Consider the following 12,396-nt stretch of genomic DNA (forward strand, 5'->3'; position numbering starts at 1 on the left):
GTAAGAAAAACCACCCAAAGCTAGAAGGATATACCTCAGCAGGAAACACTAAACACAGCCGCTTAGGATCTGCAATCCATATCAAACACCGATTAAATTACGAACTTATAGAAACAAAAACATATAAATCAGAGAGCAAAGTTACACAAGAATGTATTACAATAAAAGTACTTGGACTCTACGTAACAAACATCTATGGATCACCACATTTTGAAATAAGAACGGACCTAATAACAAATAGAGCAAACAACACAGCCCACTTAATGTAAAACACCCAATGTTTGGAGCCAATGACCTAACCACTAACAGAACGGCAAAAATTAGTTGAACAATGACTTGATGAGGAAAACTATATAATACTAAATAATTTTGGTTGTACACACAAAGATGGTGGAACACTAGATATACACCTAGCCAACCCTAAACTCACAACCTTATTCGATAAATTTTATGTCTTCAACGAAAGTCCTAGAGATCACTACCCAACTGTTAGCACCTATAACAAAGACAAACCAATCGAGTCACACAAAAAAATTAACTGGCAAAAGTACAAAAACCACATCTTTCGTAATTCTGTTGACCTAGATAGAAACATAACAAACAAAATAGACTTAGAAAAAAATATAGACAAAATTACCCAAAAAATTAAAGCAGCATACAAAGAGATTATATATGTCAATAAACACAGAGCAATAAACCACCAAATCAAAAAACTGGCAAGAGAAAAGCATAAGTTAGGAAGAAAAAGAAACAAACTGAGAATAAACGACGAAAGAAACACAACCCAGCACCAAAAATTATTCAATAAGATCAATATACCGACAAAAGAAGTAAAGAAAACCCAACAAGACAACAAATGAAACTAATTGAGAAACCAAACCAAGCAAATAAAGGTAATAACTTCTGGGAAGAAAATATTACTGTACCAAAATCAGAAAAACAACGATCAATTACCAATGAATAATCAGGAAGCTGCATATGCATTCGCTGAAAAACTAAAAACAACAATGAAAACAAACGAATCAAAAACACATAAAGGAAACGATCACGAGAAAATTGTTTCACTGAAAATAAGAGAAACCAACTTTAAGGCAGTCAAACTTAGTGAAGACGAATGGAAACAAACAGAAGTAAAAACTTCAACTCTCAAAAATATATTAGGAAATTGTAAAAATACTGCACCAGGATATGACGGAATAAACTATCAATTGATAAAACAACTACCATTAGAAACATTAGAAAACCTAGCACAAAAATTCAAACATCATTACATTTGGGACATGTACCAGCCAAAATGAAAAATTCAACCGTAACAATGATACCAAAAGTAGGAAAAGATCACAAAACTTTAAAAGGATACAGACCATTATCATTAGTATCTTGCCTTGGAAATATGTGCGAGAGCATTGTAAGCAAACACTTGGTAAACCACTGTGAAAAACTAAACCTGTTCGGTGATCAACAATGTGCCTACAGATCTGGCAGATGCACAACAGATAATCTTCTAACGCTAACAGAAAAAGCAACAACAAGCTTTAAATGGAAAATTACCACCGCTGCTGCATTCTTATATGTAGAACAAGCTTTTGACTCAGTATGGCACGAAGGTGTCTTATATAAGCAAATTCAGATTAACACACCATGGTGGATCACAAAATGGACTAGCAGCTGCCTAAGTAACAGAAAAATACAACCAAGCAATTTCCAAAAGCTTTACACCCGAAGCAGGGGTCTCCGAAGTTAGTATAATAAGCCCAATCTTGTTCAATATGTATGTAAGCAAACCAAAAAGTAAAGATACATCAGGTTCACAATATGCAGATGACATCGCAATATACTACACACATGAAAAACAAGAAAAAAGCTACTAAACACTTTCAAAACGGAATAAAACACTTAGAAAAATGGTGCGACAAATGGAAAATACTCCTCAACGCAGGAAAAACCATTTAAACCATCTTCACTAGACAAATACTGAACACAAATCTGAGACTAATTTAAGGGTCAGAAGACATCAACGTCAGCAAAAAACTAAAATTTCTTGGACTTGATCTCAATTATAAATTGACGTGGACAAAACATGTAAACAAAATAGTCGCAAAAAAGCAACAAAGAATCAACATGCTAAGACATCTGAAATCAAAAAATATAAAATCTAATATTATCATGTACCTTTATAAAACAATGGTAAGACCACTATAGATGTATGCAAATGCAGCTTGGGCAAATGTAACGAAAAATGATCTCAACAAGATACAAAGAGAACAAAATAAAGCCATAAGACTTGCATATAACCTACCAATGTGGAGAAGTGTAGATGAAAAACATCAAATAGAAAATTTAGAAATTGTAAGCAAAACAATCCAAAAATTAAGCTCGGAATACCTTGCAAGGGCTATAAAACGAAATATAGAAATTAAAAACATAATACAAAAACATTTTTTAACTTAGAGCCAGATCAAAATGTTTCAAACTCCTTTGCAAAACATTCTATAAAGGAAAAAAGAAAAGAATAAATAGTAAAGGACAGATAGGGAAAACCAAAAACTAACGAAAAACTGTAAATCAAAGGATAAAAACAAAATCCAAGACCCGTATTTCCTAAGGTAACGGAACACTTGTTCAAATCGTACTAATTAATCAAATTCATTTTGAACCACAGCTAATGCATTTTGATTTCGTAGATAATCCAGGCTGGCAATCCAATATTGCAACCCGACCAACTTCAGTACCCCCCCCCCCCCCCTAGACAAAATCACGCATTAAAAATGGTTCTATTATGAAAGAGGATTAAAACTCAATCTTAAATCAGGAGAAAAACAAACATTTCAGGAAGCCCGGCTACTAGTTGAGTACTCCTAGAAATGGAACATTTTTGTCTCACATTATATAAGAAAACTAAAACAAACAAATATTTTTTTATTAACAAAAAATCCACTAGTCAATCAAAATATGGCAGGAAATTGAAATATCTTTGCAGCGAAATATATATATATCTTTGAAATATCTTTTCTTCAAATCTCTAACTTAATATCAAGTTTACACTGGAAAACGTTCCCTTCTCCTCTCTCGTAATCCAAAATCAACGTTCCCGGGCCGAGGATTCTCTCCAAAAATAACGGGGAAAAGAGTGTAAAGAGTGTATAAATAAAGAAATTACACCCCTATTTCTCCACTTAATTAAGGGTGGAAGAGTGTAATTATAAGAGTGTAATTTTTAAAAATAAAGGTGGAAGGAGGTAATGAGGATTGATCCCCCATCTTCCCCCTGTCGAACATGTTCCTTTAATTGTCTGTATTAACCATTGCGCCAACTGACACTAGGATCAGATGTGTCAACTTAGTTATATTGGTAATGGGGTAAGAGTGTAATTTTTTATCAGTCCACCCAAAATTATACTCTTTGCAAAGAGTGTAAGAAGAGTGGAGAAAAGAGTGTAAATACAGTGTAATTTTTTAGAATTACACTCTTACCCTCTTTTCCCCTATGAATAGGAGTGGAATACGCATTAAACCCTAATCCCCGCTAATTAGGGGTGGATTAGGGGCGAAACCTCGGCCCGGGTTTCGATTGCATCCTTATATAGTGTATCCCAATTTAAAGTACAATTTGTTGGTCAAATCTCTCACAGGCTATTCCCCTGTCAGTTAAAGAACCATGTAAAGTGGATAAAATGGAAAATAAATTACACTAGATGCTGATGATGTTCAATCCTGTCAATTCACGTCCTACCCGTACTTACGGTTCATTGACAATCAGTACTGATTCAGAAAAACTTCAGAGAAATTTCAAGTTTTAGTACTGATTCAGAAGGATTTCAGAACCAACTGTGAACTGATTTCTGAATTTTTCTGAATCAGAGCAAAATTCAGAGAAAGTATTCTGTATTCTTCTGAATCAGAAGACAATTCAGAATGAGTCACTGAATTAGCTCTGAATCAGACAAATTCAGTGAAAATTGTAACCTGAATTAGACTCTGACTCAGTACTGAATTCGGCTGAGAGTTAGGTACGGGCACCTAATTAAAGCGCGACTCAACGTAAATATTTTCCCAACCGATGTCAGACAACGTTAGTTTTCACATATTAAATTTTTTGCTAAACGAAGATGCATTTTTGGCCACACATTTTGGACAAACCTAATTTATAAATAGAAATCAATTAACAAATTTTGAAAAATTTAAATATGCTGAAGCCGCAAATTGTCCAGATCCTGCAAGACAATCTTAGTTACTGGCATAATTATCACAGTTACAAATCATTACAAAGATTATTTCAAAACGCTCTTTATAAATGGAAAACAATTTAAGCTGCAGGATCTCAATAAATACATCTATTTAGACGACGCCGTTGTTGGACTCTATTGATACCCCTAGTTTGCATTAAAGGAATTAGGCGTTGAGTAGAAAATGTTTATTTTTCCGCAACACCTTTTTTGACTTATTCCGTAGTGTTTTCAACACCTATATTGTGAAGAGCCTTTTGGGACCAAATAGTAAACTATAGCACAAATAGTTACTTCAGGTTTTTTCGGTATTTTATTTCAGATAAATTTTACATGTGTTACAAGCAGCCACTAATTATTACAAAACACCAACAGCAAAGAAAAAAAAACGTAGCAGGACAAGTCCTGACGTAGAATTCAAAGAATTTTCATTGACTAAACAGAAAAACAAGACCTAGAATGGACTATGAGTCAATTGAGAAAACCATTTTAAAAAAATCAGAACAAAAAAATAAGAAAAAAAACAAAAAATTAATATCAAAATGCCGCATGTGAACAAAAGAACCACTACCGAGAAACCGAATTTTTGTTCAAACACCGTTTTCTCACCCTACTTTAAAATTAGTGCGAAAAAAATTCACGCCGCAAAGCCACTCGCTTTTTCGCTCCATTTCCTGTTTCGGCGTGATCAAAATCACTACTCCAATTTGACTTCAAAAATCACGAAAATGTGTGAACAGATCTTAAAAAAAAGACAGCGCCCCAATACAATTCAAATTCTTTGAATTGTAAGAAGACATTCTTCTCCTAGCATGCACTCAAACTCGCAGAATGAATTGAATTGGTTACACAAGTGTTTGAAAACTTCTGCACGAAGTTTTCTAGCACTTGTGTTTGAATAACAACTCTATTTTAAAGCAACACGCACCTTTTTTTGCAATTTGATTACAACCACTGACCCAAATGAATGTAAACAATTAGTCGCATTTTGTAAAAAAAAAACGTCAAAATGCAGCACACAATGTAAAGTTACCAGTCGTTTCAGCACTAATTCACAACGACAAACCGCCTGCCTCCCAAGTGCTAAGATTGCTTGTCCAATACTACAATAACGTTTGCAGTTTGTCTTAATGGGAATCTTAGTCCTGGTTTTCTTACGCCATCCACAGAATCGCGCTCCAGATTTCGATCTCGAGCACAGATATCGAACGCCAGCTCTCCCCAACGAGACACCGTTCGCACAACCGGAAAAATTTCATTCTGGCGTTTCCCACAAAAACTCAACAAACGCTCTCTTCTCGTTCTATCAAAATATAATTCTTCTAATTCCTTCTCTCTCTCTCTCTCTCTCTCTCTCTCTCTCTTTTTTTTTTTTCTCTCTCTCTCTCTCTCTCTCTCCTCTCTCTCTCTCTCTCTCTCTCTCTCTCTCTCTCTTTCTCTCTCTCTCTCTCTCTTTCTCTTTCTCTCTCTCTCTCTCTCTCTCTCTCTCTCTCTCTCTCTCTCTCTCTCTTCTTGTTTCTTAACTCTTAAATCGAGAACCTATTTATTTTCTTCTTTTCCCTGGTTGCAACTTACACATGAAAAAGCCAATTGGTATGGGTAAATCAGAGAAGCCAAATATGACGCTGACCAGAAATTAGGTGGGTAAGTCCGATCAATCAAAAGTGATGAAAAGAAATCTGTTCTTATCACCGACACAGACGCACAGACTACAACGTGATTTCTAGTTGGGAATAAACTCTCACTACCAGAAATTGGGCGACATCTGGCAATTGACAACCGGCAAGGACAGGACATAGCTGTCCAGAATACTCTGTAACTAGCACCGTCACTGATACCACAGATGAACAACTGTGGATCATTCACTGACAACACAAATCTCGCTTTTTTTGACAGAAGCTTGCCACTTCAACAGATTTTCAACCAGAACAAAAAATTCAATCGAAGATGGATGCAGCAGATGAAAATCCATGTTGTGTATTTTCAACCAATCACAGACCAAGAAAACTCTTTTCTCTTTTAAATAGAGCTTGACACTCTTATACTTTCAGTCTCTTGAACTTCTTCACTATGGTTTTCAGTTCTGTATTTCTTTTCACCGTAATAATTGAAGTTTACCTTGATCTTTTTCCATAGACAGTTAATCAGTCAGAGTCAAACAACCAAGTTTTGTTTCAATACCTTATCGTTTCATTGTTTGTACGCTCACAGTGTCATACTATCTTAAATCCGTCGTTGCAATTTGGGTTTTTTTTAAATTTGGATATCTAATTGACTTGTACAGCGTGGCAGTGGAGTAACTGAAAGGATTCTAATAACATATAAGAAGCACAGAAAGTATATACAAAATTAAGTTCTCCCCAATTTACAGTACACACATTGTTTGCTTTTTTAGATACATGGAAAGCTGTCTTGCCACCCTATACGGCACTTCATCCCATGTTCAACTTCTCAGCCTGTGTCCAATTGGGTAAGAATTGGGAATTTATATTCTGCTACTCTTAGTTTATAGGTTTCTAGAACTCTTATTCGACCAAACATCCTTGATGAGGAATACACTTAACGGAAAAAATTGACAAATCGAAAATAAAGATTGTTACGATGAGTCACAATCACCTAATCTAGAGACCAAGATATAGCTGTACCCCAAATCATTGTCCAACAATACTTTTTTATCCTCGTTTCATATAAACTGGGTTCATAACAAATATATAGCAAACTTTGAATTTGAACCAGTAGTGTTTCCACTTGAACTATGTTGAATATAATTCTCTTCCCTTTTCAAAACGCTCTTTCCGACTCTCCGTGTTGCAAATTATATTTTGTTATACATAACACGTTGCTAGATTAAAAATATATCAGGCGCTTGAAGGTGTGAAGTTTTTATGTTGACAAAATGGGATGGGAAGTATAAAATTGAACTAGAAAATGAAATGTGATTCAGTGGACAGCACAAAAAATTTCCAAAGTATATGTTAACAACTAAGAACGCAATATATTTTGGTTCTAGCAGCCTGCGGGAAAAATTTTTTGGTCGCCACAGTTTTAAAAACAGACGGAAAAATAAATGGGGGTGTGCGACTATGTAGAAAAAAATGCTCTCAATAACTATCATTTCTTTCAGACTGTGGTTTTTCAACTTTCCTATGGAATCTTCTGCATCAGAGATTAAACTGTTCGATTTTGCAAAAAAATGCACTTTCAATTTTTTCTCCAATTTTGTCTGCATATGGCTTTTGGCATCCATATTGACAAATGGATTTGACTGAGGGTCATCAGATCATATTTCTCTTTCTATTCAAATTTTACTGATTTAACTGTTTGACGAGTTCTTAAAATGAATCTCAAATATCTCAACGAGGAGGGGAATTTTTTGAAACAGAAAAAATCATTGAAATCTCTAAATTTCATAATTTGGTAGACATGCTTCGAAGTGCAGCAAATTAAATATAGTCAGGAAACTATTTTTGTGGCTTTCAACGGTTGAAATTTAGGAAAAGCGCGTCTGTGTTTTCGAAGACAATTAATGCTTAAAAAACACGAAATAAATCTGGCGTTAAAAGGTCCAAATGGCATAAAGATATTAAAATTTTCCAAGTTCAATATTTCGAAAAAGCATTTTTTGTGATTATAAAAATGTATTATTATTATTTTTTGAACTTGTGAGTGCAAAATTGATAAAAGATTGATCTGTCAGATTTCTTGCATAGAGATTTTTTGGCAATCGACAAAGAAGAAATAGCCAAATATTCAGTAACTCTCTCAAATTATGCGAATTTTATCAGAAGATTACCCTCAATTTTTCAAAAAAAAAATGCGTACTAAAAAATCTGATTTTGTTTATTTTCTCAGTTCAAGCAAAAAGAATAACCAACGACTCTAGTTTTTCAGTAAAAAAATGGTTCGCAAGAGTTTTCCAGCTTCTCATCACTATTTTCTATCTTAAGTCATCAATGATTTCGCGTAAAAAATAAATAACCTCTTTGGTTTTCGAAGATGGAAAACTATAACCAGACGGAGTTTGAATTTTGCTCTATATCGATTTCTGTTTTTTACGAAAACTATTTGGTGGTGGGATAATAAACATTAAGGCTATGATAGAACAAAAAGCTTTCGAATCTAAATATGAGTGCCAAAAATTGATTCAAAGAAAGTTGACAGTATGCATTCACAACCGCTAAATCTATGCGTGCTTTTTTTCGGGATAAAAGTGACACCGGGTTCTTTGATTTTCTGATAAAAAGAAAGAAAAGAAGTGTTAGAAATTAAAAGTTGACAGGGATGGGGCAACGTAAAAAAGGGACGGCAAAGTATCTTGACTCAAAATATCTTAAAAGAGTAAAGATATTTTGTTTAGAGATATTTTGTCAAAAAAAAATAAAAAAAAACTGATGTAATTTAAATGGGAGTGATTACAAAGAAAAAATTCTCTATGTTTAAGATATTTTATTATAGCAAGATATCAGATATCTTTACACCAAATATCTTTTACTCTTCTTCTCCACAGATCTTGACGACTAAGTACAGACGCTTGGCTCTTTTTAGCAATCATTTATGCAATTTCAAACAGTTGGCTGAGTTCACGCTGTTGCAAACCTTCAAAAATCTTTCACAATATTTGTTTTTTTACGTTCATCTCAATTAGAAATTCGAGGCAATAAATGTACATTGTGCAAAAAAGCTCAACATTGTAAGAAGGGAATTGTGAAGCATGAAACCAAAGCTACTCATATTTTTTAATCAAATAATAAGAAATTCGATCCATCAAAACTGGACACGCCGAAATGAATTTGGGCAACGAGACGCCCACCAATGTTTGGAATTTTTGCTGAATATAACACGGATCCTGAATTCTGATGATTATTGGACATTAGGGGCTGAATCATAAACCTGCAACGTAAAATTTATCCAATCTTTTTGAAAATTTAAGCGTATGGCCAACGACCGCTTCATGTATAGGAAGAAATCGAGACACTTGTGAGATAAATTAGTTCCTTGATTTCCGAAATGAGTGATGAAACGCTTTTTATTGTGAGACAGGTGGCTTTGAAAAAAAACTGAAATCAATCCGACCTGGTTTTCATTGGAGAATAGGGCCAGGGAGCATGCATATTCTTTTTTGTGTCTATAGCACTAGGTTAAGCGTCCGCTTTTAGCGTTTGCTTGTTTGAAGAGAACACAGCCCCCTTGTTATATTTGAGACCGAGATCGATGATATGTAATCAAGAATACATAGAGAACCATAAATGAGTAGATGCCTGAATGGAGGATTATGTTTCCTGAAAATAGTTCGAAGAAAACGTGAACGAAACTTACAAAAAAGTGTAAATTTAAAAAACTATGAAAAAATGCAAAGCTTCGACGTGAGGAGCAAACTGAGCTAATGAATTTGCTAATAGGGCTTGTCAAACCGAAATTGGTTTCCGTAATAGAGAGGGTTTTGCTAGGCAATTTACAGAAATATATTGGTCTGAATTTCGAATGCTTTCGCGGTGCGAATACGCCACTAAATTTGTTTTTTTTTGGAGTTTATTCTATTTTAATATCATTTTTCAACGGTGTTCGCCTTGCGAATGCAGCGTGTGCCCTCTGACTATTATTTCGCTTGGCTAATTAGTACTTATATTAGCTATTTCGAATTGAGCTTTCCAGGTAGCGAAGTTCGGATTAAAGAGATTCAACTGAAAACCGAATTAAGATTAGGAGGAATGACAATTGAAGTTTTACTTATGTTTCGTCATTAGTTTGAAGCATGAAACCAAAGCTACTCATGTTTGTTAATCGAATGATAAGAAATTTGATCCATCAAAATGTGAAAACGCCGTAACGAATTCGGGCAACGAGAAGCCCACCAATGGTTGGACTTTTTGCTGAATATAACGCGGATCCTGAATTCTGAAGATTATTGGACATTAGGGGCTGAATCATAGAACTGCAACGTAAAATTTAACCAATCTTTTCGAAAATTTAAGTGTATGGCCAACAACCGCTTCAGGTATAGGAAGAAATCGAGAAACTTGTGAGATAAATTAGCTCCTTGAATTCCGAAATGAGTGATGAAACGCTTCTCATTGTGAGACAAGTGGCTTAAAAAATAGAAATTAATCCGACCTGGTTTTAATTGGATAATAGGGCCAGGGAGCATGAATATTCTTTTTTGTGTCTATAGCACTAGGTTAAGCGTCCGCTTTTAGCGTTTGCTTGTTTGAAGAGAACACAGCCCCCTTGTTATATTTGAGAGCGAGATCGATGATATGTAATCAAGAATACATAGAAAACCATAAATGAGTAGATGCTTGAATGGAGGATTATGTTTCCTAAAAAAAGGTCGAAGAAAACGTGAAAGATATTGACAAAAAAGTGTAAATTTCGAAAACTATGAAGAAATGCAAGGTTTTGACCCAAGGAACAAACAGAGCTAATGAATTTGCTAATTGGCCTTGTCATACAGAAATCGGTTGCCGTAATAGAGATTGTTTGGCTCGGCAATTTACCAAAGTAAATTGGTCTGAATTTCGAATGCTTTCGCGGTGCCTTTACGCCAGTAAATTTGTATTTTGGAAATTATTCTATTTTAATAGCATTTTTCAACGGTATACGCCTTGCGAATGCAGCGTGTGCTCTTTGACTATTATTTCGCCTAGCAAATTAGTACTTATATTAGCTATTTCGAATTGGGCGTTCCACGTAGCGAGTTTCGGAATAAAGAAGTTCAACTTAAAACCAAATTAAGACTAACAGGAATGAGACTTGAAGTTTTACTTAAATTTGGTCATTAATTTGATCACACATCGTTACAACTGCAACAGAAATTTTGCGGCAAAGTAAAATAGTAGACGACATGTACAGACATTCAATCATAACTCTTCAGTAAACAAATTTAAGAGCATGAACAAGAAGGTTTGATCTTCAAAATTAGGAAACAAAAAATTAACAATGAAAAAGCTGAAATAAAACTAAACTAAGATTAAAATAAATCTAAAGGATTTAGCTCCGGAAATGATTTCTTCAATTGTACTCCTATACCATATTTCCCCCTCAGCAAAAAAACAAAGAAGTATGTTTATCACAAAAGATTAGTAACAATGTGTACTTGTTACTATAATAATAAAGTAAGGTTTGTGAGCAATTTTAAGTTTAATCTGAAACTGGTTTAGAAACGCGTTCTGCCTCGCGGACAGTCATGATATTTTCAGGACCTTCATAATTCAGGGGGACGTGATACTGTGTTGGGTACGTCTGTAAGGGTGAACATGGGCCTACTTAAAAGTTTGATTCTTCGGCGTCTTGATTGCGGGCGGCAGTGTTATTGATGGTCGATACAATAGATTTGTTTTGAACTTGTTGCTGTTTTATCATCTGACGTCTTTTTTGTCATAAAGATGCTGAAAATGCCGATAAGATGGGGGGACAAGTCTGGGTTGAAGCCATCGATTCGTCCCATTTGGTTATTGATGGTGATGACCGTTTTTGTATGTGTGAAGGCTGCAGATCTGTTGTGGCTTTTGTAGCTGTCTTCCTTTTTGGTCGAGTTGGCGGCTCTACAATCCTTATCGATGTTTGCGGGAGGTTTTTTGGTGGCGCGAAGTCAGTGACTGTTTCTCGGTGGCTTTGGCGGCTTGGGAATGATTTTCTTTCTAGACTCAGTCGGCATTCGTATTCCTAGTGTCCTCGATATGTTAGAGTGAATAGAGGAGACACAACTCATGTCGTCAGATATAAGTTTGTGTTTGATTTTTTTATTTCCTTCAGTTTTTCTCCTCGCATCCTTCGCATGTCTGTCTTTCAGCTTTTGTTCCGAATTTGACCAGATCTGAGTTCCTAATGGTTACTTCTCTCCTGCCTGGCTCCTTTATAATTGAAGTGTGGTCGTTTGATTTTATGACCTAAGAGCCCGGTGCCAAGACATCATATAGCCCGTCCAAATTCTTTTTTGATCGTTTGGACTTCGGGTTCTTTCTCGCCAACTTTATTGTCAGTGAAGCCTCCATGCTGGGCACAAGCAGACCAATATCTGGATGAGGGTTCATGGGGTTTCTTTGTCTACAGCGTTTTCTCGCGTCCTTACTGAGTTCAACTCTACTTTTATCGAATTCAATGTCACTTCGTATTTCGTTATCCCACTGTTCAGCTGTTATGAGCTCATCCCAAAGTACTGTCTCCATGTCTA

General features: G+C 35.2%; 1 protein-coding gene across 1 annotated transcript in view; it reads left to right on the plus strand.

The window, feature by feature from the left end:
• The window catches only part of LOC142342466 (uncharacterized), a 152,251-nt gene that overhangs the window by 117,106 nt on the left and 22,749 nt on the right, over nucleotides 1-12,396 (plus strand). The window contains exon 12 of the mRNA XM_075393805.1: nucleotides 6,622-6,696. Coding sequence (XP_075249920.1) covers nucleotides 6,622-6,696 — 75 coding nt within the window. The remainder of the gene's footprint in view (nucleotides 1-6,621; nucleotides 6,697-12,396) is intronic.

This window comes from Convolutriloba macropyga, chromosome 7 (genome assembly GCF_964194025.1).
Source record: "Convolutriloba macropyga chromosome 7, txConMacr16.3, whole genome shotgun sequence".
In the NCBI taxonomy this organism is placed as follows: domain Eukaryota; kingdom Metazoa; phylum Xenacoelomorpha; order Acoela; family Convolutidae; genus Convolutriloba; species Convolutriloba macropyga.